The following is a 27,872-nucleotide window of genomic DNA, read 5'->3' on the forward strand; positions in this document are numbered from 1 at the left end:
TACCTGCCGTTTAGGGAGGCTCTAGGTTCGGGGGATCTAAAACGAAGAGAGTTGTGTGTCGAGTCACACAGTCCTTCCGTGGAAAAGAGAGGTAGAGAAGCTCCGCTGCTTGCAACCATGGACGCTAAGAAATACGTAGCCAATTTCGGCGCAGGACCTGCCAAGCTGCCGCGGTCGGTACGTACTCCGAATTCTCGAAGGCATCTTGTAGGATGTCCTGAACGGAGCGGGAGGAATGCTCTGCGTTCTTAATTGAGGGAAAGTTGTGCTGGCGCTGTGGTACCGCTTTGCTTGGGAAGTAGGCTTTGCTACCGAGTAAATCGTGGTTTAAATACTTTGGAACAGGGATGCCGAATGTTGCTCTCTCAAGTGCCCATCTTTGTTTAATTTCTAATAAAACTTTTGGAAGGATGTTTGCAGATGTTTGATTCCAGGACTATTCTTGGAAATAGATGATGAGGGAGACACTTCTGTCCTTTGCATCAGGCCAATTTATTTTCTTTTTTAACAAGTATTTTTAATGCAAAGAGTCAGGAAACGGTTGACATGGTTGCCCTGGAAACTTCGTGTTAGAGATCTCAGTTATCGATAGTCTTTTAGCATGCTGATTTTGCTCGATAAACTAAATTTGCTAGCATTGTTAGCCCAGAATTGACTTTTTAGTTTAATCCTAGCTTAAAGTAATATAAACTTGGCACTTTGGTGTTTTACCTTTCCAAAATTGATGCAATCCAGCAGACCCATTTTTGTAAAGAACAGAATATCAACATTTGAGGGGGTAAGACTTTAACAAGTTGAACACTTTTTTTTTCTTTCAACGATATGATAGAATATTTGCAAAGCAAATGCCTGCATTGCAGAATTTCAGGGTATTATGTCTTCGTTGTATTTATTTCCCTCTTTAATTCCTAATCTTACTCAGGCCTAGTTTTCAAGGGGTCCAAAGCACATGTGGAGAAGAGAGGACAAACATTAACTGATGTTTTAAAATCTGATTCCAAATATGTGCTGTCAGGTCTCCAACTTGTTAGGCATTTTTATTTAATGTTACTTCAATCATGGTAGGGGTAACAAGTTGTATTTCTGGCATAGCATCAAAAGCTTATTACTAGATAGGGTTACCTCATGGCTTTAAGAATAGTGCATATTCAGATTATTGTTGTGCTCCAGAGCACAAATACTGACATGTACAAAAAAAGTAGGTTATCCTTCTTTTCCACTTGGGAAAACAAGAGTATCTTAAGTGGTTGGGTGTAACAATTCTTAACCATTTTGTTTGTGCATTCAAAAGACTAGTATTTGAAAAGTCCATTGTCTTCTCTTACTGAATAAATCCTTTGTGAACGTGTAGGACAGAAATATTTGTAGATAGGGTACAACTTCAGGCAGCTTCATGCTAACTGAATAGTTTCTAAGTACATAACTCATTTTAATCTACAAAGTTGCATCAGCAGCTGTCTTGATCCAATTACATTTGGAGGGGTGTGGCTATTTATATCAAGTTTTTCAGCTTTCCAGTAGAATTGCATGTCTGAACAGTTTTCAAAATAACTGTGTTCTTATGTGGCCTAGAAAATGTAGCATTGCTATTAATTTTTAATATTTACTTGAGTTAGTTAACATTTTACCTGGGACTTGCCCCTTTTTCAAACACACACACACACACACCAATTTTCTGTGTGAACTAGCTTGTAAGGATTTCTGTACCAGAGTCTTGAAAAACTGAGTAGGGTTAGCTGAGCTTTTTGTCAGATTTGATGTTTAGTAAGACTTGCACTTGAAAGCATGGTATCAGTGGTTGTATAAAAGCATCTTTATTTCTCAATTAGGGATGGATGGAAAGCAAGCAAGCAAGCACTAGGTCAGATACCTGAAAAACCATCTGCCTTTTGCTTTTCTGAAAATGGCAGCCTAACTGATTAATTTAATAGGCGAACACTATGGATAATATCTTCAGAGAGCCCAGATCTATAGCTGAGGATACCTTCATCAGGGACAGCAAATTAACCCAAAAGCGTATGCAAGCTTTGAAGTTTTGGAAAACCCTTTATTAGGTTTAATGATTCCTGCTTTATGTACTAGAAGAAAGGAATGAATGATAAAAGATGTTTTGTGAATAACTCATCCAAGATAAAGGTGGTGTAGAAAAAAGTATGGGGATGTTTATCTTGTTTGCCTGCTGAACTTTAGAACAAGGATCTGTTTGGGCTGGTGGGCACACGTGGAATTTTTGTTCACATGTTTTGGACACCTGCAGAATGGCAACTGCAATGGGGGCTTGTCCAGTCACAGATTGGTTGCTACAGAAGTCCTAACCAGTTATAAAACACTGGTTTATAAAAAGCTCCTGGCCACTTCTAGCTCCTGCTTTGCTTGTTGTTCTATTATTTATTTATTTATTGTGGTATTTATACCCCACCTTTCTTTCTGTTGGACAGTCAAGGTGGCTTACAATAGTAAATGGAATGCAAGATATAAACAAAAGAGCATTAATAGAAATAAATCCAGATATAAAAATTAACTGCTAAAAGTGTGGGGGAAGAGATGTGTTTTTACCAATTTCCTAAGTACTGGGAGGTTGGGGCTCAAATCCATCTGCTTACTTTTTTAAAAACCCTTGTCTGGTGGTAGGGATACTGGGTTGCAGATGCTTATTGTTTTGTACTTCTTAAGAAAATTTATGACCCAAAAGAATGTTTATTTCCAGATGTAATCTTGGAGATAAAGATGGTGAAGGCGGATGCTTTGCTTTGCAGCATGCCAGCTTAACCCTAACCTTATTTTTAATTAATTTTTTGAAAAACATAAAATGTCAGGTGGGGATGGAAACCTGGCAGATCCTCAGGAAGCACCATGTTGGAAATTCCAGCTTTCAAAACAGATTCTATATCAGAATAGTTACAGATGGCCTACGACTTGATTAACAAATCCCTGTGTTACTTCTAAAGTCTAAATGGTATTTTTGCATTGGTGAATCTTTCAGGCAAAGCTTTCCCAAAATGACTCTCATACAAAATAATAAAAAATTAAATAATCCAGAACAACTGAGATTCTAGTAGAAATTGGAATGTGAAAAGAAGACAGAGTGATCCAAATTTGAGGAGGAAGGGGTGGATTGTGTAGGCAATCCTAGGAAAAGACTTGTGGTGTGTTTAAGTTAAGGAGATTTTTATTCATTCGTTCAATTTCTATAGCCGCCCATCTCAACAAGTGACTCTGGGTGGCTTACAACAATAAAAAACTATTGAACAATTACAATTAAAACAGTTACACTACAAAACAAATATACATGGCTGCCAAGTAAGCAATGTAAGATGATTAATATAGCCAAGAAATAGGACCATTAGCCGTTTCTTGGCTGTATTCCTGTAGGTGCAGTGTGCAGGCCAATGCATCCTTCAAATAACTTATTCCCCTTAGAATCCATGTCGTACAGTCATAGTAGGCTTACCATGGTAGACTGTAAAATGTCAGATGATCACTAGTTGGCAGCAAAGATCTGGAGTTTTTGGTATCTCCTTATTGCCATCTAGTGGTCCCCTGGGTTTTTGCAGGCCAGATATGATAAGCTTAGAAGGTTACTCAGTATTACAAGCACATACTTCACAACATGAAAGATCCCAAGTTCAATCTCTAGCATCTCAGCTGATAGAAAACATCCAGAGTTGTTGCTAGTCAGATCAGACAATACTTGGCTAGGAGCTTGGTAGAATTATATTACTTATTCCTGGATAAAAATATGCATGTTAATGTGCAAACAATAATGAGTCTCTCTCCATAGAATATATGCTTTGCCAATGACATGAGCATAATTATGTCAAATATCTTTTGCAGGTATTATTGGAAGCCCAGAAAGAATTGGTGGATTATAAAGGCCTTGGCATTAGCGTCCTTGGTAAGGAACTCGTCTTTATTTGGGATGTTAAAATGACAATGCAGGGAACAATTGTTAAAAATAATACATTTCCTTTTAGGGCTTATACCTTTTAAAATTGTATATTAAAACATCCCAAGGATAAAAGAGGAGAGTAGAGTTCCAGAAATGTTGAGACTGCAACTTATGGAAATCCAGCCAGCAGACCTATTGGCCACAATGGCTGGGAATTATTTAAGCATAATCCCAATGCATCTTGCATGTATAGAATATGTAAGGAGAAATGTAGATTAGAAGAGATAGAAATTGGAATTGAATTTGCTGGGAAACCATCAGCAACCTCAGATATGTTGACAATGCCACTAGGATGGCTGAAAATGAGGAAGATTTAAGGAATCTTGTTGAAGGTAAAAGAGGAATATACACAAGGCAGTCTCAGTATTTAAATAAAAATCCTAAAATCCTATCAACAGGCAATGCCAATCCAATGTAAATGGCTGGCATGTTCAAGTAAAATTAGAACCAACAGTTAATAATAAAATGTATGTAAAAAGTGTTAAAATCACTAATCAATTTGAGGTCAAGCTGTCATTTTCCTTCAGGAAGCTCAAGATAGCAGAGATGGAAATGGAGAATTAGTCTAGCATTCATAAGTGAGAAAAAGTGAGATGTAACCCATGACTGATCAAGGTTAATATTTGATCATCAGTGGCTGAGCACTGTTTAAATTGTTTTGGTCCTGTTGCAGCGTTCTAGCTACTAGTATACAATACCAGCTCTTGTTGCTATTCCCCTTTTTAAGTTTTCTGATGAAATGAACTGAGGTTCCAACAGCTTCTGCTCTTTCTTTTGAACCAATAAAATTGATTCTGTTTCAGTTTATTACTCTTAATTCTTCGTCACCTAGATGGGTATAGGAATGTTCATGCATTCGGAGAATTCTTGTGTCAAAGTCATTTCAGTGAAGGGAGCTGATCTGTGTGCCCCATTTTTGCAGCCCTAGTTCTTTTGCCTTTATGGAGCATATGAAATACGATACGTAAATAGAATGTGCTCACTGGTGCATGTGATAATCCTTCAATTGGGCCTAAGCTCCATTTATCCATGACACCCTTGTGGAGTTTAGCAAATTAATTTGTTTCCTCTGTTTACCGTTTTTAGGTATTTTTAAAATAAGCTGATTTTTAAAGATGGCTGAAGAAAGACAAGTTAAAATGCAATCATTTTAAAGCTATGTTTGTTTGTATAACATGATGTCCTTGCTTTCTTTTCTCTAGAAATGAGCCACAGAACGTCTGATTTTTCAAAAATCATCAAAACAGCTGAAAACTGCTTACGTGAACTCCTGTGAGTTATCATGTTTATTCACACCATTAAAAGCTTGACTTCTGAAAATACTGTAGCTGTAATATATTTTTCCCTTTGTATGTTTAGTATATTCATGATCCTTTCATGAAATGTTCTCTGTGTATGGTTTATTGCTACAGAAATAAGATGGAACACTTTGCATTTCATTTTTTGGCATTTTTGGGCATGGATTGACACATATTACATTTTTTTTTAAAATCCATTCAGTCATGTTTGATTCTCGAAGATTGCCTGGACAAGTCCCTGCAGCTTTCTTGGCAAGGTTTTTCAGAAGTGGTTTGCCATTGCCTCCTTCCTAGGGCTGAGAGAGAGTGACTGGCCCAGGGTCACCCAGCTAAGGCAGGACTAGGACTCCCGGTTTCTAGTGTGATGCCTTAACCAAACTGGTTCTCTAAACAGGACCTAAATTTAACTAATTTAATCCAACACAGTCTTTTCAGCAAACATAGTAACTTGGGAAGAGGATAATTTAAAATAGAGGACTGGTGAGTGGCTTTTAAAATCCTTTTTCTGCTAGGGATGCATACAGGAAGTAGCTGCCAATTGTCCTAACTGAGAATTGCTGTAACGTGTATTTTCATGGAAAGGCAGATCCTCTTTGCCACATAATATTCATCTGCCATTCAACATGAGTTGGATCTTTTTCATTTGAAGTGAATTATTAAATACTTATGAGGGGCTGCTCTGCAAAAGTCGATACAATTATATGATAAAGTTGATACAATATATGATAAAGTTTAGTATGTATGGTCAAATTTGCTTTGGAAAGAAGTCAAGAGCTTCATGCTGTTCGTTTTCTGGACTGCTTTATGACATGACTGAGAGTATCTTGACTTTCCATTATGTCTTCTAACATATGGACTCCTGGATGGCTAATAAGGGCAGAACATGTCTGCTGTATATAGTGGGTTTTGATCCATTCTCAACACGGGTGGTGCCAACAGTTATTGAGCATACCACTCAGAATATATTCCAGAGATGGAATGCTCACACATTGGTTCCAAGAGAAGCTAGAAAATTGCCTTGAAGTTTTAGGAACATGCCTCTAAAATTTTTTCAGTCCAACAAGTGCTGCTTTTGCGAGTTGCTGTCTATTGTGGAGGCTAAGCTTCTACCAAGCATGTCTGCATGTGGCATCTCCTTGTAGGCTGGCATGATTTTAAGAGTGTCACTTTGCATATTCCAAACTAGATTGGGTGAGATGTATCTGGACTGGACTGATTCATACAATTAGTTTTGATTTCATGGAGATCGCTTTCTTTTAGAGAGCTAATTAAATCTTACAAATCAAATATTGAACAATATTTTTTTCAATTCAATCTGGCATTGAAGCAGAATAGTTCTGTTATGCATTCTGCCAACAACAACAAAAAAGGGTTATAGAACAGTATAAAATCACACTTACTAGAGTATCAAAACCTATTCAAGTTTTAAAACATAAGCAAATATATGTGTCTTACTTTACAAATAATGTTTATTAGTGTGGCAGAAGAAGATTATGCATGGAGGCATCTTTTGGGGTGATAACTTTATAGCAGCGTATTATTTTAGTAGGTTTTCTCTCCTTGGATGTTGTCTTCTGTTTTTATCAGGCATAATGAATGCTGATTTTTTTTTAACTTTCTGTTTTGCACAGCAACATACCAGACAATTACAAAGTGATATTTCTCCAAGGTGGTGGATCTGGCCAATTTAGTGGCATTCCACTTAACCTCATTGGGCTTAAAGAAGCCAGGTGTGCTGATTATGTGGTTACAGGAGCTTGGTCAGCCAAGGCAGCAAAGGAGGCAGAGAAATACGCAAAGGTGAACCTTGTGCATCCCAAACTTTCAAGTTACACAAGTAAGTTAACTTGGGGTGACTCACAGTAATATGTATACTAGGTTATTTTCCTTGTATTGTTTGCTAATGATAGTCTTCACCTTAAATAAGCATGTGTATATGCAACTTTTCTCCCTCCCTCCCCACACAATAGACATGCATATGTAGGTTAGTCTGCGTGAAATGATTTTTGCAGTAGGACTTTAAATATTTAGTCTGAGGATTTTTATCTTAGTACAGAAAGAAAGATATGCATAAGGGTGCACTGTTTTATGGATATTGTATGATTTTTATGTTTTTAATGTGTGTATGTTGTAAATTGCCAGGAGTTATTAAAATAGGTGGCGTACCAATGCTTGCAATATGTAAAATCTATACATAAATATGGGTGATCTGCATAGAAAGTTTACATGGGCTTTCTCCCCACCTTTACTATTGCTACTTCTACTACCTTTTTAGACACTGTTACTTGACTCCTGGTGATTTCATGGACACATCCATGTACTTTCCTTGAGGACAGTATGGAACTCGGTTCCCATTGCCCGCCTCTGGGATGTTTTTCCAACTTCCCAGTCTAGCCTACAGCTCTGCCATTCCTTGGAGGTATCCCAGACAAGCACTTCGCTCCTCCAGTCCTGCTTAGCTTCTGAGTTCAAACCGGGGGAGTTAGGAAAAGCTAAGCCTGGCTGGTTTTTGATCCTATATTATGCCTTCCTCCTTATCACATTTGATGCCTTTTGCATCAAAGATAAAAGGGTTGGTCTGGGTGAAAGCAAACCCGTAAGACAAGTTAGTGCTTATAGAAAACAGTTTTTATTCAGTCCATTTAACAAATTCATGACTTGTGGAATTATTTCTTGTAACGGTGCTAAATCTAATACTAAAGTTATTTTTTTTTACCTTCCCATTAAGTAAACAAATGTGGCTTCAGACATTTTAAAAAAATGACATGATACAAATCCAGATCTGGGTTTGGTAGATCTTGAAGTACTGAATAATCTAGTTCCTTTTGCAGTTCTGTGTCTTTTCTTGTGCGTCTATTTATTTCACATTCTTTCTACTTCCTGCTCCTGCCTTTATTTCTAATGAATAACTAAAACAAAGGCATGGAAGCGACGTCTGTCCTATTAGCAAAGACAATGCTGAAATGGGTCCTATTTCTGCCCTTCCTCCAGCCATTGCCACTAAAGGTCCCATGGGAGAGATCCTAGAAATTGTGTTTGTGTCTGTGTCTGTGTGTTTTTTTTTAATGAGATGATATTATTTGTAAGCCAGCTTGGTAAGATTTATATCCCCTCTGAAAATAGGATAAAAATAACTGTAGAAAATAATACAGTTTTTTCTTACTATAGTATACCTTTATTTATTTATCAAATTTCTAGGCTGCTCAACTCCAAAATTATTCTGGGTGCCTTTTTAAGTTTAAAAAACAAAAAAAACAACGTGATGCAAGAAAAGTACATGGTCGCCCCAAGGGAGCAGATTAAAGAAACACTCTCCCACATGACCCCCAGTCTGAAGGGGCCTTCAGCCAAAGCCTGGGGAAAGAGCCACGTTTTTAGGGTTCCTTCAAAGGTGGGTAGGGCGGGAGCCATAGGAAGCTCCAGGGAGATGTTGTTCCAGAGGGCAGGTGCTGCAACAGAGAATGCCACTCTCCTGAGCCCTGCTAGGTAGCATCGCTTGATCGATGGAACTCAAAACCATCTGATTCTGTCTGATTGCACAAGATGGGCAGACACTGCAGGAGACAGAAATAGTCCCTGAAATAGCTGGACTTTAGAGATAATGATCATCATCTTGAATTGTACTCAGAGGCTTACTAGTAACCAATGCAGGTCACAAAGCAGTGGTGTTTTCTGAGCATAGGAAGGCCTGCCCATTACTGCTCATGCCACTTACCCTGAACTGCAGCTTCTGAGTAGTCTTCACGTGCAGCCCAATACAGAGTGCATTGCAATAGTCTGCCCACAAGGTAACCAAGGTATGAGTGACTAGAAGGAGGCTTCTTGGTTCAGGGATAGGCACAACTGGCACACAAGTTGGGCTTCTGCTAAGGCCTTCCTGGCCTCAGCTGCTACCTGGTCCTTGAGCAAGAGCTGAGAGTCCAGGAAGACCTCCATATTGTACACGAGTCCCAAATCGTGGAATGTAACCCCAACGCATTCAGACCAAAAGTGGAAAATCCCTAGAACCAGGGAGTCTAAGCACCCATAGCCACTCAGTCTTTCTGAGGCTGAATTTGAGTTGTTCTCCAACCAGATGCCATCAGCTTCCAGGCACTGGGACAAGACCTTAACAGCGTTGTTTGCTTGGCCAGGAGTTGAGATATACTGATGATACCTGACCCCAAACCAACGGATGAGCTTCCCCAGTGGCCTCATGTAGATATTAAACAGGGGAAACAATGCATCGAGTCCTGTTCTCTGATATTAAAGGAAGGTATCCTGGTTCTCTTTGAAGTGAGAATAGCGGTTTCCTCCCTCCCTTTCAGCCATTTGCATTCATTATTTGTAGATCCTGTGATTTGCTTGTTTTTGACCGTTGGTTACTTTGTAAACTCAATGAAATCAGGTGTATTTTGGGGAAATCCTGATCTCTTTCAGGCAAGCATGGTAACTGGTTGAAATTCAAAGACTAATGTACAAGAGGAGGGGAATAATCCTGCAGGAGAATACAGAAGAAATATTTTAAAAATCCAAATATTACTGGCTTCTTTTCTGCATCTCACTTGGCTTTGCTTAGTTACTAGAATTATATCCTGCTTTTCCAGAAGGGACTCAAGGTACTCCCTCCTCAATTTTTTTCAAATTTTTCAGAAGCCCCTGGGCATCTGTAGTGGGGACAAGAGAAGGACAGATTACAAAATGTGTGTCTTGAACCAGATTCCAAGATATACATACTTGTATCAGGGAACAGGATGCTAGCATTTAATTGCTGCATGGACATGATGACATCGCTATGCAGATGTCACCATTTTGGAGTTATTGTAGCTCAGAGTCATTCACTGAGTTTCCAAGTTTGCATGTGGACTTGAATCTTGCAATCTTTTGCTCCAAACCAACATGGTAACCATAATAGCACATTGACACTCTTGTGCTGCTTGTGTCTGCTCCTGAACCTCAAGGCTGAACAACAGAAGATTGGGCAGTTGCTTGGGCATACATGCTGCAAATTTCTTTAACCGGAATACACTTCAGCCATAATTAAAATATGGGCTTCACAGTTATACAAAGATTTTTTTAAAGTACCACAAAGGGTCTTTGAAGTTCTGAAATAATGGCCAGCGTGATATGTTGTGTAAGAAATTATCTTTAAAATAAATGTCAAATTATATAAAGACTGGTAAATACAAGGGTAGGGAACTTAGTGTCTGCCAATTATTTTGGACTTATTCCTATATCTCATAGACTTATTGACTGAGACTGATGGGAATTAACTCCAAAAGATCTGGAAGGTCTCTGGTTACCTGTCACTGAGCTAGTGGATGCATATCATATTTCTATTATAAAAGATGGGCCCCTTTACTCTAGATTCATTGTAGTGTTCCAAAGGCTGGTTCTCTAGGTACTGTGAAGTTCAGGTATTGAATGTACAGCATGACTGTCTCCTGCTTCTGATGCAAAACAGTAACCTTTGCTCATTCCTTGATTGAGATAGCAGATTCCTAATCATGTGGAATTCATGGATTCAAAGTAAATAGGCGAAATATTTGTGTGTGAGAGAGAGAGGGAGAGTATAAAGCAGTAACTCTCATATTTTATAGTCATTTATAAATGCTCTGCTGATATTTAAGAATATGAGTAGCTAATCTAAGATTGGAGAAGTACAGGTAGTCCTCACTTAACAACCATAATTGAGACTGGAATTTTGGTTGCTAAGCAAAGCACTTATTAAGCAAATCCAACCCAATTTTATGACCTTTTTTGTGGTGGCCATTAAGCGAATCACCACAGGTGTTAAGCGAACCATGTGGCCATTAAGCAAATCACATGGTTCCTCATTGATTTTGCTTGCCAGAAGCTGGCCAAGAAGGTCAAAAATGGCAATCACATGATGCTGTGATGGTCATAAATGTGAACCTGTTGCCAAGTGCCCAAATCATGATCATGTGACTGTGAGGACACTGCAATGGTTGTAAATGTGAGGACTGGTCGTTGTAAGTCCAAACTGTCACTAAACAAAAAGTTGCTAAGTGAGGACTACCTGTATTAAATTGAGGATGAATTTACAGGATTGTGCGTGCTTCAAAAATAATTTAGAAGATTTCATACCTTCTGCAAGCAGAACACTTCTCTGTTGTCATTAAAGCAGCCCATCTATTTTTAGGCTTCTGTGTGAGCTTAAAAAAGTTGTGACTGCTTTAAAAAGTTGACTCATTGAAGTTACTGCAACTCTTGTAGTAGCTGCAATCTTTTTTCAGGATCATGCAGAAGCCTTAAAAAAGATAGGCTACTTTAATGAGTAGCAGAGGTGTTCTACCCTTGTGCGGTTTGAAATACGTCTTCTGAATAATTTTCAAAACATGAATGCACATTCAAAACTAGAATACAATACCAGGTAGACAAACACATCTTTTTCGTATTTAAAAAAGTGTGTTCCTTTAAATGCCCAAATACTTCTTCACTGAATGTTAGTTATTTTGATTGTTAGTCAATTACTTCATTTACGCACCAAGTGGATTTTCCTCTCCCAGTTTATCAGACTGCTTTTTCCAAGAAGTTGTACAAGGTTGTTGTGGCTTAGGTTTTTTTTTTTTTAATAGTTTCCTTGCTGCAGGAGATCAACTTTGCTGGCAGTGCATCTGACCTTTGCCGGTCGTTCCTGGCATATCACTGCAACCAGGCTGCTGAATAAAAAAAAAACGACCATTGTTTTCCGTCATCTTATCTGTTTCAGAAATCCCTGATCCAAGCACCTGGAACCTTAACCCTGATTCCTCTTACATCTATTATTGTGCAAACGAGACCGTTCATGGTGTGGAGTTTGACTTTGTACCTGATGTTGGAAAAGCAGTCTTAGTTTGTGATATGTCATCAAACTTCCTCTCCAGACCAGTGGATGTTTCGAAGGTAACTCTCCCAAAAGGCATTTTGCAAGATGTAATGATCTCAAACTTTAGGTCACTGAGGCCAGTGCCTGTGTTCCTCTTACTGAGGGCTGGTCATACTGAATTTACAAACTTGGACATGTTTTATACATTAATGAAGCAGTTACAACTGTATAAATATTGTATAAATGCACCTGTGGATTTAATATATCTTTCTTTTTATTGCTCCCCCCCCCCTCCCCGATGTTAAGTTTGGTGTTATTTTTGCTGGTGCCCAAAAAAATGTTGGTTGTGCTGGAGTCACAGTGGTAATAGTGCGTGAGGACTTACTTGGCTTTGCTCTGAAAGAATGCCCCATTGTGTTGGACTACAAAGTGCAAGTAGAAAACTCTTCATTATACAACACACCTCCATGTTACAGGTAATTTTGCTGAAGGGTAATATTGAATTCATCCTGCTAATTACTTAGATGTTATTTACAGTTTGTTTGTTTGGGTTTTTTTGATCAGTAGTGGGAAGGAGGGTCAAGACAAGTTGGAGAACATACGTGAGTTAAACTTCTGATTTTGGAGGGCTTCTAAAATAGAGCAGGTTCTTCAGTTTTCAGAGGTGCTGAGAGGATCTGGAACTAGTTGTGTCCCCTTTTTCTCATAGTTCTGATCACATGAGGGGAATTAATATCTGCGTAGGAATGCAATGACTGCAAACAGAATAATAAATTAGGCTTATTTGTGGTGGTTCCCTTTTGACTATTGCCCACCACTACATTGAAAAAGACCCAGAATGTATTTGGAACCAACCCAGGCATTTCTTTGACTGGGTGTCTCCTTCCACACCATCCTCTTCTACGCAGCTTCTGCAAACATCAGGAGGCACCACTGTCTTCTCCAACTTGAACTCCTGAATGAAAAGGTGAGATACGAATCTAGCAAACCAACAAGTATATTACAGTGGCTCATCTCTGCTGCCATTTCGTTAACTGTCTGAAGGTTGGAAGGGGAGACTTTGGATGCAATGGCATTATAATTAGAACTTTGCTTTAAATAAATCAATGGTCAAGTAACTTGGTACCCTCAAAAGATTTTGACTACAATCCCCCTTAACTCTAGTCCGTGAATTCAGTGGTTTTAGGCTTTATGATGCCAGATTGTTACTCCTGGCCTAGACTTATCAAGAAATGGAGGGAAGAGAAGTAATTCCCTGGTGGCCCCAAATTTCAGGTGAAGTCTAGCTTAGTGTCTCCTTTTTGACCATTGGTGAGTGTTGGATGTACTTGTCCTATCTAGACCATTTAGTATCAGCACACAAAATTTATTCTGCTAACCTTACTCTTGAGGGAAACTCTTAAACCTTTGGAAGAGCATTTAAGAAAATTTGAGTGCTGCAAGAAATGGTAACTATAGAGTAATCAATTATTTGTACAGTCATTACATAATAGGACAGGGGTACCCTCTCCTTCCTCTAGGACTGAACAGCTGCAAACCTCTAAGCCCAATTTAAAGCTTTTGGCATAGGTATAAAATAGTACTAGCATATTTGCAGAATGTACCATGCTGTAATGTTGTAATTATTAACCTGCAAATTGGCAAGGTATGTGCACTCCAAGTTCATTTTTAAAAGCAAAGTCACTGTGCTGTGTGTGTTGCCAGAGATTGGCTAAATTTTCAATTCTGCCTACTCCTACTTTTCTTTCTTTTTGGTGACAGCAGGGTTGCCAGGATCCTGAATCGAATGTCCAAGAGTTGGCAGAGAGATGCACTGAATTAAATTCCTGCCGTGTGGATCATTTTAATTCCTGTCAATAGCAGATCTGCCTTCCTGACATTAATCTTCTGGGTAGATAGTAATAACCCTTTTCCCCAGAAAAAATCTAATTTCCTAGCTACAAGGATTTGCCTGGTATTTAAATCTATGACTAAACCTGCTTTAGGAACAGCACTGAAGCTTGCTGTGTAGCTATAAAGTGGGTCATCCAGTTATTCTTCTCCCCCCCTCCTCCCTCCCCCCATCTGCTTAGGGAATAGGGAAGGCTTAGTTGAAATTCAGCTCAGTGTGGAAGAAAGGATTCTCTATTGGGCAGCTGGGATAAGCAAATCTGACTTGGCAAGAGTGCCCAGGGAGGCAGAAAAACACAAGAGCTCATGAAAAGAGTACTATCATTAATGTTTGCAGAGTATATTTTGCCAATAAAAAGCCAAATGGCCGAAATCTTATGGGAGAATGATATTCCTCTTCTCATAAGTTCTCACATGGCTTCAGCCATTCAGAGTTGTTGGGAGTTGGGCAGCATACAAGTTTAATTAACAATAATAAACAATTACTACTACTATTATTGCTGCTGCTGTTGTAATGTTTTTAAAGAAAGAATGTAATGTTTAGTTTAAACATTGTTTTAAAAAAACTTTAGGACACTCACCTGAAACAGTAGCTTCAGTGTCTGGGAAAGGAAGGCAGCTTTGCAGGGACTAGTGTGCACCAGCTCTGTGAACAGTGGTAACCTCTGAACATGCAGCTTATAAAGATTGGAGCAGTTGTAGGACTGGAAACACCATTGGCTTCAGTACCATTGAGTGCTGGACAACAGTTTGGTCCTAAGACTGTTGATTTGGAATAATCCCAGCAAGTTCAGTTAGCATGGTACTTCTCATAGTACCTAGGAAGTTTGGAATATTTTGGCTGAAAGCCTGCCATGGCCATGAATGTATTCAGAGGCCTGAACACAGTTATCTTTGGCAAGAGGATAATAAATGCCTTTCAGAGTGGGTTGGAAGGATTGTTGAGAGATTTTGTGAGTAAAGGTACTTGAAATTGTTTCAAACTCTAGTGTACAGTAGTCATACTAGTGATTGTGGTAAATATGCTTTGGTTTCAGCCTCTGGGGATTGCAGTGCGGTTCAGAAATGTACAAAAGTTTACCTGCAAATAAATTAAAAGCATTTAAAGTAGAGGCATCCTGTGCTCATTTAAGAGAAATTCAAAAGTCATAGTGCTTGAAAATTCTCAGAAGCTGTGCCAATATCTAAAGGCAGTTCCAGCCTCTGAAGGGCCCAAGATTGGAGAATGATGGCCTAATGGGTTTTAGAGTATCTCTTTGTACACTGTAGCAAAAGAGAACTTTTGGAAGTATACTGTTAAAAATGCAAACATGCACATAGTTTATCATTATGCAAAGCAGCATCCACAAGGAAGGTCCCTGCTTCGGCAGTTTTGTAGCTAAAATTGCACAAAGTGAATTGCTTGCATTTTGTGTTTCCATTTTCATTCAATAACTTTCTTTGAAAATGGTAGTTAACAACTACATGAAAGCTACAGAGTTCTAGTAATCTTTGCTAGCAACTAGCTTTGCAAAGGTATGTTATAAGCATGAAAGAAAGATGGGAAGTTAGCTTCAGTGGATATGTGGAGAGAGTACTGATGTTACATGCACAATACCAGCAATTTTTAGCAAATTCCAGTGGCTTTTCTCTGTTTGAACTGATATTAATGCTCCCAAACTTGCAGAGCATTTTTTTCCTTGCAACTTTGCCAGGGGTGTGCAGTTTCTGTTAACTTAAAGACCACACCAGGCTTTCTGCTCCATGTAGAGGGCCTTCTCAAAAAATGGGCTGGTCAGGGTGTATTTGAGGGGGATATTGAGGAGTTTTCAAAGGTGAAATGGATGCCTTAAGGGTCTGCAAGTCTTAGACCCTCTCAAAATGCAACTAAATGGACAAAGATTTTGATCTGACGCACTTTGGGGGCCATAAAAGGGACTAATGCTCCACATGCATGTTCGCATTATAATTTCTACAGCTATGACAGAACAAATGTCCAATGAGAGTGCTGCTTTTATGGAAATTTCTTGGCAGCTGTTATCACTGGCTATTACATGTCTTAATGCAGAGAAGTCCTATAGAGTGAGAAGATTTAAATGCTTATCATTTGTCTTGCTTGCTTAAGTTGTTTAAAACTGATGGTTCTGCTCAAGCACTTGCTGATCTAGACAAATGTGGCGGGAATGGAGGTTGGCTTTGATATACAGTAATAGGCTTTCTCTTTCCCACTCTTTCAAATCCCCATGGTTTTGAGTCAGTTTATTGTTATATGTGCTAAACCTAAGATTTTATATGATAGAAACAGAATTTGTTGAATGACTGATTGTGAATAATTGGTGCTTCCCTTTTTGATTACAGTATCTACATCATGGGCTTGGTCTTGGACTGGATAAAAAACAATGGTGGTGCTGTGGCTATGAATAAACTCAGCCAAATTAAATCACAAATGATTTATGGCATTATCGACACATCTAATGGATTCTATGTGTAAGTATGATTATTGTAAAGAAAGTAAATAAACCTTATGGTAAGTCATGACTTGTTGCCTACATATCTGTCATGTCAAGAAAGACAGAATCAACTCCTTTAAACCTGCCACTGAAACTTTTCCACATGTTAGAGGCGAGCAAGAAAGTTAACGATCACAAAAGTGGCCTCGTGCGTCCTTTTTGATAAACACAAAAGGAAGATTGTAAATCTAGAATAAACATAGGGAAACTTCACATGAAATGTCATTGCGCAAAGCAGAAGTATTTTGGAAAACATATTTAAAACTTTTATCTGCTGTAGTAAGGGCAGAAAAGGGTCACCTTTTAAAATAAATAAATGAGTCCTAATATCAAGATTGGCCAGACTTTTATAGATTGACCTACATTTGGCAAGAGAGGGGATACAGCTAAAAGACTAAAATGGCAAGTTGGCAACTAGGCTTGCAAAATTCCAGTTTAACAACTTGCTTCACCATACAGTTGCCTCTTTCCCTCAAGTGCTATGCAAAATATGTGTGGAATAGCTATTACATAGATACGGGTTTACATGTTGCACTGAGCTGGGTTTCTTTAATCATCATTGAAAGATTCACAGTTGGCTAGATGCCAAGAGCATGCTAAGCCATAAACGTCTTTGCAGAGTTCCAGATTTCAAAAGGAAAAAATGATTTGGAGTAAATGGGGTGTTTATGTTGTACTTGTTGACACCTCCTTAAAGCTTGTACAACCCAGGAAAATATTATTTCATTTAAGGCGGTGCCGACAGGTGCGATGTATGCACCTCTGTGTACCTTGAATCATCTTTCCCCTGCAAATCTGGATCTCTTGGTCCTAGTAAACTTTCCTGAACTTGGCACTGTGGTTTGTAAACATATCAAAATACACAATGGCTTAGTGCAGTGTGTGAACCCAGACAGTGTTAGAGTACATGCAAGAGGTCCCAGAGCATCTGCTCTGCCACCTGTAGAGGAATGACAGGAGGAATAACAGACAGCCTACACTTCTGGTTCTACTCATTGCCAGCTGGAGTCCCATCTCTGAAGAGCGATGCTGGCCTGGGAATTCTGGGAGTTGAAGTCCACACATCTTCAAGCGGCCAAGGTTGAGAAACTGCTGAAGAGGAAGAAAGCCGCTGTCTCATCGTATCTCTAGGGAGCCTCAGCATTCACCAAGGTGTCATAGTCCAGGGGTTTTCAGTTTTTTCAGGCTGTGGAATCTGTCAGTTAAAAGATTATTTCCCAGAGTTTCTGATCAAGAGATAAAACTAAAGACTAAATTTTCACTAAAGAAATTGGCCATATTCAGGTGAATTTTTGTTTGCCCTTAAGTTTCTTGTGGAATCCTAGGGTTTCTCAGGACACAGTTTGAAAAACCCTGAAAATGTTGCTCTCCCATCTTGGAGTCAGTTTACTCTCAAGCCTGCTTTCCCACCTCACTTTTATAATCTTTACTCTGAAATGTGGTTAAACTAACAGTTTAACAACAGGTTCATACAGACTGGCTATGGATAAACTTCAGAGTCCTGGACTTCACCCATCACACCAACTGTAGGGATATGTTTGGTTTGATGGTCACTTTAGGTACAAATATTTTTTAAGTTCCTTCTAAATTTGAAGCGTGTTGAGTGAAGACAACGGAAGACCACGTCTGAAGGAAGCATAATGGCTTCAGCCTTTCTGTCTTGTTCCTTCCACCTAAACAGCGCCTCCTCCTTTTTGTCTATGTGAAGAAGTTTAGTTGAAGCTTATGTTTGGAAGGAATAGAAAGAGTACAGTTTTTCAAACAATTGTTGCCACTTTTTAAAATGTTGGTCCTCTAGTTACTAATTACTGTTTGGGGTTTACAAAACAATTATCTCTTAAGAGCATGCATGAATCCAAGAAATTATGGCAACTGACATGGTGTTTATATATACTGTTCTTGGAACCAGAGGTGATCTGCTTCCTCAAACTAGTCATTGGGAAAAATCAGTGGGACTCTAGTCCCTCTTCTGGTCTCTCAGGGCTCTTACATTAACTAATGAGAGCTATGCTTTAGCTCAAAAGAAGTGTCAATGGGTTAAAAGAAAAAATTAAGGACTGTTCATGTTAACTAGACTTTGACTCTGATTTGCAACATGTTAAGTGTCGGTGCGCTGCAAGCTGTTGTGCATAATGATCACGTGTGTCCTTACCTGCAGGCACATGGTAAGCGCTTATCTGGCCAGGCTGGCTAAGAATAATGGAAGTTGACATCCAGCATATCTAGTGGACACCAGATTGGAGAAAGCTGCTGGAAAGAGTCCTTTTTCAGTTGCATTTTCATGTGCCGTGTAATTATCTTTCAAATATCTCTTTGCAGAGGGAAGCAGCTACTGTGGCTGAACAATAAAAACAAATAACTAGCTTACTAATGTGTATTTCATTTGTAACAAGTCAATAAAAGTGAAGTGGTAATAGCCCCTATGTTTGTGATATTTACAGATGCCCTGTGGAAAAAAAGAGCCGAAGCAGAATGAATGTTCCCTTCCGGATTGGCAGCATTAAGGGCAATGAAGCTCTAGAAAAGGAATTTCTTGATAAAGCTGTAGAAAACAACATGATATCTCTGAAAGGCCACAGGTAAGAGAGAGATCTGTGAAGAAACGTCTTACTCTAGGTCACTCTAGGATATGTCTGGATAAAATGACTTTTGTGCCTTTTGGTTAACATATGTATGTGTGTGTTTACACATACGTGGGTGGATGCATCAATACACGTTCATCCAAGAATGACAGAAGTACCTTTTGTTTTCAGAATTAATGGAGAAAAATATAGCACTGATAAGGGTTATAGTGCATGTTTGCCCATGTATTTTTTTGAAATGTAAACTTGTAACTCAAGCAATGACTTCTCCTTCCCAGAGCAATTCTGGCTACTCCTGGATCACATCATGAATGTGGTGATTTCAAGATGAAATGCAGACACTGAAGGCACACAATGGCCTGGGTGATCCGGGATCCTTTCTTTAAAGACAGTGAAACATATTAAAAAGGGGGACAGGGTTTCCTGAGCAGAATTTTTTCCCTCTTTCTTGGTAATAGTCTAAAAGGGGGCATCTTTTGGTGCTCAGGTAAATGAGCATCGTGAAAATCACCCTCTTCTGGCTCAGACCTCTTGATCATATCACTATCTACAACTGGAGATCTATTTTTTTCACAGTTCCTTACTGCAGGATTTAGGATACAGAGGTGTTCTCCAGTAGGTCCCAAGTTCTTTCAGTGCTTCATTGCTCAGCTGATCCAGGCTTAAAATACATACTCATCTACAGACTTATTCCTTACATGTACATTCTCCACTCTTTTATTCTTGTACTGTGTTTTTCCTGCCAATTTCATATTACTGGAAGCTTTTCCTTGGATGTTCCTTTTTGTTTATACCAGCCTTTTTCAACCTTTTGACCCTGGAGGAACTCTTGAAATATGTTTCAGGCCTCAGGGAACCTCTGCACATTCAGGCTCAAATATAGGCCAGAAGTTACAAAATTATTATATTTGTTTTGTGTGTAGGCCTGTATATATGCATTAACAGTGTTCTTAAACTAAACATAAAGAAGAAACTTAGCTCTTTAATGTCAACTTGCCCTAATTTGAAATAATTTTTTAAATAAATCATGATATCCCAGGGAACCCCTAGTGACCTCTCACAGAACTCTAGGGCTCCACGGAACCCTGGTTGAGAAACCCTGGTCTATACGCTCACAGAACACTAAAAATCATTGTGAATGAATAAACCCCCTTTTAGTATAAATGAACCTTTTGGAATACTAAGAAATGCATGTGTTGTGAAACTGAGTCACCATCCATTCCCCTCCATTTTCCTTCATATTTCAGATCTGTGGGAGGAATCCGTGCATCTTTGTATAATGCTGTGACTATAGAAGATGTTGAGACGCTAGCAACATTCATGAAAAACTTCATGAAGATGCATTCATAACAAACTTAAGAAGTTGCCATTGTGGTGAACCGCTTTTGAAATAAAGCAGCAAAGAATTGGAAACTAGAGAAAGTTAATATAAAATATTCAATAACATAAGTCACGTTTTTGAAACAATAAAGATTTTGGTATTTTTTCTGGCCAGTCATATATGGATAGTTTTGGCTGACTTGAAGACAGCCAAGCTCCACATTTGGCCCTAAAATAGTGCTTAGGTTTCTGTGACTGTTCAGTGGTCCATAAAAGGATTGGTAAGCTTTTAATCTTTAAACCGATTATATCAGTCATAAGATACCAAGAATTCTCTGAAACATACAGTCTCAATGCCATACGCAATCCAATCTTGTATAAAATATATTTAAGTATACTTTGTTACATTTTCCTGATGTTTGTTTCTTCCCTGATTTATTTAATCTAAAATCTAAACCTTAAGGAGGACTGCCATAAGTTTGAGCTGGCCACTTTTTCAATGTCTGATCATTCCAAGTACACATCACAAACAGTGCCTAAGGAAATTACTGCCAATCATGCAGACCACAGGCCTCAAACTGGCAAATATTTTGAAACAATATGCTTAATGAGTTTTAAAGACCTGGCTCTATTGTTACTTTCCATAGTTAACTACACCAAGGTGCAGGATTTTTTCCTTTTAAAACAGTAGACTGAAAATATTGACTTAAATCATTCTGACAATCTTGTATTCTCAGCACAAAAGTAAAAATTCCTTTCCCGTGCTCTTCTTTTTTGAAATCATCACTTCCATGCTTTTGTAAGGCTGAATTGACTCCACACAGTTCCCCTTATTGATTACTTTTGGTCAGATGTATAATTTTGCTTTATCAGAAGAGGCAGCTGAAGTAAACTGGGGCTAGGTATGTTCTGCACACTTAACTCATAGAATCAAAAACAATGAAAAGATTGGAAGGAACCATGGAGATCATCTAGTCTGGCTCCTTCCCCAGTGCAGAAATCCTGTGTGATCTCCATGTAAGAGAGTTGGCCTCTCTGAAACAACTCATACTCTAATATTGAATGTCCTCTTCATATATTGTGATCTTTATACATTTCCCATATTTGCACCTTGTTTTTGTGTTCTCTTTTAGCTCGCTTCTCTCACCTGTCCAATAATGTTTCTCATATAAAAAAAGTTAACTAAAACAATTAGTTCCCCTCAAAATGAATTAACCATATTGTTAATTCATAACATTGAACAATCTCTCCCCAGCTGCATTTTACAAACAATAGCACATTACAGGTAGTCCTCGCTTAACAACCACAATTTGGACCAGAATTTCAGTTGCTAAGCGAAGCAATCATTAAGCAAATCTGACCTGATTTTACTACCTTTTTTGCAGTGGTGGTTAAGTGAATCAGTGTGGGCATTAAGCAAACCACATGGTCATTAAACAAATCACGCAGGTCTCCATTGATTTTGCTTGTCAGAAGCTGGCCTAGAAGGCCGAAAAGGGCAATCACGTGACCATGGGACGCTGCAGTGGTCATAAATGTGAACCGGCTGCCAAGTGCCCAAAATGTCATTATGTAACTGCAAGGATGCTGCGATGGTTGTTAAGTGTGAGGACCAGTTGTAAGTCATTTTTTTCCAGCACTGTCATAAGTCCAAACAGTCACTAAAGAAATGGTTGTTAAGTGAGGACTACCTGTATAAGTAGGAGCATAAATTGGTTGCCTGATCAGTTTCCATCTCCTTAAAATTGAAGTTTATCAAACAGGGAACAGATTTTCCAACTAAATGCAGAATTTTTATCACATTCAATATGGGTGCAGAACCATTTTTGGGTAGAAGGCCATATGTGAGTCATGGGAGATGCATTGAGGACTATATGCAGGTGGGGAAAGTGTCCATCTCCAGAGTAAGCTGTATTCTTAATTCCAACCCATTTTTAATCAGATTATATACCTCTCCAATCATATTTAGGTTTAGAAGCATTACATTTCAAGGGACCTTCTGTCTTCCATAGTATCTGCCTGTCCTATTCTGACAGTTGACATGCTTTGGGTCTTTTGATTAAAAAGTGTCATCTGATGTCATGGTGCCTGCCATCTGGAACAGCATCCCCCTCTCACCCCAGATTGTATTGTCCCTACTCTGGCCTTGTTCAAACCTGGCTTTTCAAACCTGGCTCTTCATCCAGCCTTGGATTAAGTTGGGTAGCAGGCTCTTTGTGGAAATGCTGCATATTTGAGGAGGTGTTGGTTTTTCTCTTTTCAGATGTTTGCAGTTTTCGCAGTGTTGTTAATTTGTTTTTAATATTGTATGAAGTCAGTCAGCTTTACAAATGTCGTAAATATATTTTAAAGGAGAATTGGCTTCTATTGAGACTAAAACTGCACAACATTCCTTCAGAAGCTGCATTGCGCACCATTCTGTACAGTGTTAACATTATTTAAACATCTTTACTATACTTAATAATATTCCTTGTTTATTTCTTGGTATAATGTCTGAAATAGATGTCCATGTACCCACTTAAAGGACATAGGTGTATCTGCTGATTCTAAAACAGCAATGTTTTATTTTTTGTATTGCACCATTAACTGAAAAATAATTAAAAAACTTAAAATAGCTTTTTGTAGTATTTGATTTTGTTTTAATTGAAATTTAAAACATGGTAAACTTAATGTTCTGTGAGACTTTTAGGACCATTAGCACTGGTTATAAAACTTCTTAAACTTCACAGAGATCAAGGGAAAATATTTTCAATCTCAGAAAATTGAACTTTGTTTAGGACGTGAAACCCAATCTTTTTAAAGGAGAATGAACACATTTCACAAAAATGGCTGTGCATCCTGTTACAAAGCACCCAAATACCAGAGAGCCATGTTTGGGATCCAGAATTTAGTTTCCTCAAAGACCACAGTATCAAGATCAGTCTACTTCTAAATGCAGTTATCGTCTTTTAAAAACACACACCTATATATAAAGAAACAAAGCATCATCTTACTCAAAGTACTGTAGCCCCTATCTAGAGATGTTGTTCTGGCTGGGCTAGAATGCTAGCCATGTGGTCCCAGGATAAGAGCATTTGCAACAAAGAGGCAATGACAGGGCACTTTCTCATATAAACTCTGCATGATAATCAATAGGTTGATAATCAGGTTCTCACATGTTGAAAGTGGGATGAACTATTCCTTTTTTCTAGAATTGTTATAGTTCTTTTTTACTCCAATCCCTGGTACTATGTGATGCTATTTATCATACATAAAGGGATAAGTTAGGGAAGAATGTTAGTATATGGCTGTGTGACTGGACTGCTGGCTGAAGCAAAATGTTAGAAGCCTATATTGTATGAAATACATGGCATTAGTGACTGCTCTTATACTCCTCTCAGGATTAAATCATGGCAATAAAAAAGGTTAGGCAAATGAAAAATACCAGTTCTTAAAGCTGGCTTGAGTCTCTAGGTGAAAGCTAAGTACTGAATTCTGCTAAGTATTGAATTCTGTTGACATGAATTAGTACACGTAGAAAGTTTGGACTTCTGTTAGTTAATCTTGGAAAGCATATCAGGAGATAGAAATAAATCTCATGGCTTCTAAAGCCAAACATTAGTGGTAGCAATGCATAACAGGAATGTCTGAAAACCATTGGTGTAGATACTGATGTATAGCAGAATGAAAGTTTAGGACTTATTCCGTGTTTCTCACTTCCTTGAGCAGTAGAATATTCTGGATTAGTAAATCACTCTTTTTGGATACTGCTGTATTGAATATTATTGTTGCCTATTATACAAGTAGGTAAATGGGAAGCAAGTAAGGGTGCAGCGTTAGTCCCCAAGTGGAAATAATTTCTAAAAGAACAGCAGTACATCTGGTGAAAAAGACTCCACTGCAACATTTTAGTTTTCTCTAGACCAGTGTTTCTCAACCTTAGCAACTTAAAGATGTGTGGACTTAAACTTCTGGAATTCTGGGAGTTGAAGGCCACACTTCTTCAAGTTGCCAAGGTTGAGAAACACTGCTCTAGACAGTCAAAAAGTCCTCACTTTTGGATACCTGGCCCACAACTCTTTTACAAGTTTGTCAACCCCATTGTACACCTTTCCAATCTGTAGCAGTTTATGAACAATCAACAAGACTGATACACTGCCTTGATTGCATGCAGTAAGCATTTGAACTGACCAAATACAGCGAAGCTAAAGGAAAGGGGATTTCATAAAAAGGTGGCTCTATTATTTTTGGTCGAAAGTGAAATTGTATGAGGCCTCCAGATTTCATAGCATTGCTGCAGTCTAAAAATCAGTCCCTCCCTCCTCCTTCCCTCCCCCCAGTTTTTTAAAGTCATATAAGAATTTTTATTTAAAATATAGTTGGATTCCAGATTTTCTGTCTGCCAGGTGTCAGGGATTTAGAATGTTTGAGGGGTATATGACTAAATTAGGCAACTCAGTATCCCTCATCCCCAGTGTAACAGCTTTTTGTAATTAGTCATGCTTGTAGAGAATGATGCAATTTGAAATTTTAATATAATAGAAGACACTTAGTTGCCTATCCCAGATTGATGGATTGATTGATTGATTGATTATGTGCCATCAAGTCATTTTCAATTCCTAGCAACCACATAGATTTTGTCCATGATGATCTGTTCCTAACCTGGTCTTTCAAGTCTTCCAGTGGTGCACCCATCACCACGGTAACTGAATCCATCCACCTTGCTGCTGGTCATCCTCTTCTCTTTTCTTCCACCTTTCCCAGCATTAGAGCCTTTTCCAGAGAGCTGGATCTTTGCATAATATGTCTGAAGTAGGATAATTTGAACCTGGTCATTTGTGCCTCAAGGGAGAATTCTGGGTTGATTTGTTTCATGATCCATTTGCTTGTTTTCTTGGCTGTCCACAGTCTCTAACACCAAAGTTCAAAAATGTCAATACTCTTCCTATCCTGCTTCTTCAAATCCAACTTCTGTTTCCATAGAGTATCACAGGGAATACCATGGCTTGCACAATTCTAATCTTTGTATGTATAGATACATTACAGCATTTGAAAATCTTTTGAAAGGACTTCATGGCTGCTCTACCAAGTGCTAGTCTGCAGTGTTGTTGTTTTTTTGACTGCTTGTTCCTTTACTGTTGATGGTTGATCCTAAAAAGCAGAAGCTATCCACCTCTTCAGCATCTTCATTGTCAGTTCTAAGGCTGGTTGTTCTACCTGTTGTCATTGTTTGGTCTTCATTATATTTACTTTAGTCCAGTTTTTTTTTCCACTTTGGTCCTTGACTTTTATTACTAGAGCTTTCAGATCCTTTGCATTTTCAACCAAGAAGTTGGTGTCATCAGCATAGCTATTGATGTTTCTTCCTCCAATTTTAAAATTACATCCAGCTTCTTCCAATTCAGCTTCCCTTAATATATATTAAGTATATAGGTTGAATAAATAAGGAGTACAAGCCTTGTTGTACTCCTTTGCCAACCTGGAGCCAGTCTGTTTCACATCCCTACTCATTTACACTGGTCCCTCTTCAGAAATTGTTGAGCACAAATTTGTGTATTTGAGAAAAGAATTCCCTTTTCTCTTCCAGCTGAAGATATGACTGGTGCTTTCATCTTGACCAATGGAATGGGAAGTGATTGAAAGCAGTTCTTTCCCATCAAAATCAAAGGAAACCAGTTCCATTAGGGTCAACAGCACTGATTCTGTGCCGGAGGATATGTGTGGCAGTTCTCTGTTCTGATGAGACTGAAGGTATCTAGTTTCATTTCTTTAAAACATAAGTTCCTATGTGAACCCTATTTTGCATTATTTTAAAAGGTTATATCCATTTATCTGAAATGGGTAATCTCATTCTTGAGCATGAAAATGTTTGCTATTAAACTGTCTTCCTAGATAGCTTTATTTTTAACAGGCCTGACAGCATAGATCTTTAATGTCTGCCAGCCCAAGATGCACTGAAATTATATTAAATCTGAGAGGTGAATTTAATATCACCTTAAGGTGGCTGAACATAGCAAAGAAAACAGATTTCTTATTTTGTGCCTCCAAATTATTAAATGTTATAAGTAACATTAAAGATGATAGGATATTTTGATGGATTAGTTTCTGTCAAATTAAGGTGAAAACATTATTAGGCTTGGCATTATATCAGCATATGATTAATGTTTGTTATATTACACTCCTGGAATGTTAAATAAAATGTGGGAAAAAACTCTTCCCGTTTGATAAGGATGTGCATAATTAAAAAGTGAAATGTTACTTTGTTTTTAAGTGAAATCAATCACTTTAATTGGAAAGAAATATCCCTTATTTCTGTTGGTAATTGGACTCTCGATAATTTTAAATCGAGATTCATGACAGTTTGTGATAAATTGGCTCCTTTTAGGCTAAAAGAAGCTCAGAAGTTATAATTAGCCATGGATTACTCCTGGATGACTAGATCAAAGAGATTGAAGGAGATAGGAAGAAAAGCTGTTTAGTACATGAAGATTTATTAGGTTTTAAAGCAGCTCAAGAGTAAGTGTATGTTGGTAGCAAAAACAAAAGCTCCACAATTCCAAGGAAAAAAGAAATCTCAGAGTGCATGAAAGGAAATGAATATTTTAGTCCTGTATTAATCTGCAGAACATTTGAGCTGAAGAATTTATGTGTCAGGGATTTAAATGTGCAGCACTATTGTAGCAGGAATTGCTACTAAAAATGATTAGAAACCATAATTTGAACAAATATAATTAGCTCAACAAATGTAATTAGTTCGTTTTCTCTCTCTCTCTCTAGTAATTTTATTAAACATTACAATTAAAAAGATAAAAACTAATACAAACTAAGAAAAATAAAAGAATAAAAAAAGAGAAAGTGCAGAAAATAAAGAGAAAAAGAGAAAAGAAAGTAAAGAATGTAGTAAAAAAAAAATACTCTTCCTATCGTGCTTCTTCAAATCCAACTTTTGCTTCCATAGCGTGTCACAGGGAATACCATAGCTTGCACAATTCTGATCATTGTAGGTATAGAGACATCACGGCATCTGCAGATCTTTTCCAAGGCCTTCATGGCTGCTCCACCAAGAGCTAGTCTGTGATGTATTTCTTGGATGCTTGTTCCTTTACTCTTGATGGTTGATCCTAAAAAGCAGAAGCTCTCCACCACTTCGATATCTTCGCTGCCAGTTCCAAGGCTGGTGGTTCTACTTGTCATTAGTTTAGTATTCTTTATATTTAATATTCTTTATAGTTATATAGTCCCATTTTTTCACTGTGCTCCTTGACTTTTATTACTAGGGCTTGCAGATCCTTTGCATATTTTGGCTATCAGGGTAGTGTCATCAGTATATTATTAATGTTTCTTCCTCAAATTTTAAGACCACACTCCTTTTCTTTCCATCTAGCTTCCTTAATATATAGTCAGCATATAAGTTGAACAAATAACAAGTGATTTGGAGGTGCAAATAGCTCCAGAACTCCTTGTTGAAAGACTGGAGACCTTTGAAGATTAACCTGATGATTGGCTGTTGCCTGAGAGGATTGCTTGTCTAGTAAATTTAACTTTTCTTGTAAAGGC

General features: G+C 38.2%; 1 protein-coding gene across 1 annotated transcript; it reads left to right on the forward strand.

The window, feature by feature from the left end:
• On the forward strand, positions 1 to 22,952 carry PSAT1 (phosphoserine aminotransferase 1). Its single transcript, XM_063295168.1, has 9 exons — positions 1 to 177; positions 3,835 to 3,895; positions 5,152 to 5,221; positions 6,879 to 7,084; positions 11,960 to 12,132; positions 12,362 to 12,531; positions 16,283 to 16,411; positions 18,876 to 19,013; positions 20,264 to 22,952. The coding sequence occupies exons 1-9, from the start codon at positions 118 to 120 to the stop codon at positions 20,364 to 20,366; spliced, it is 1,110 nt and encodes a 369-aa protein (XP_063151238.1). The 5' UTR covers positions 1 to 117; the 3' UTR covers positions 20,367 to 22,952.
• Positions 22,953 to 27,872: the final 4,920 nt, after the last annotated feature.

This window comes from Candoia aspera, chromosome 2 (assembly GCF_035149785.1).
Source record: "Candoia aspera isolate rCanAsp1 chromosome 2, rCanAsp1.hap2, whole genome shotgun sequence".
Classification (NCBI taxonomy): domain Eukaryota; kingdom Metazoa; phylum Chordata; class Lepidosauria; order Squamata; family Boidae; genus Candoia; species Candoia aspera.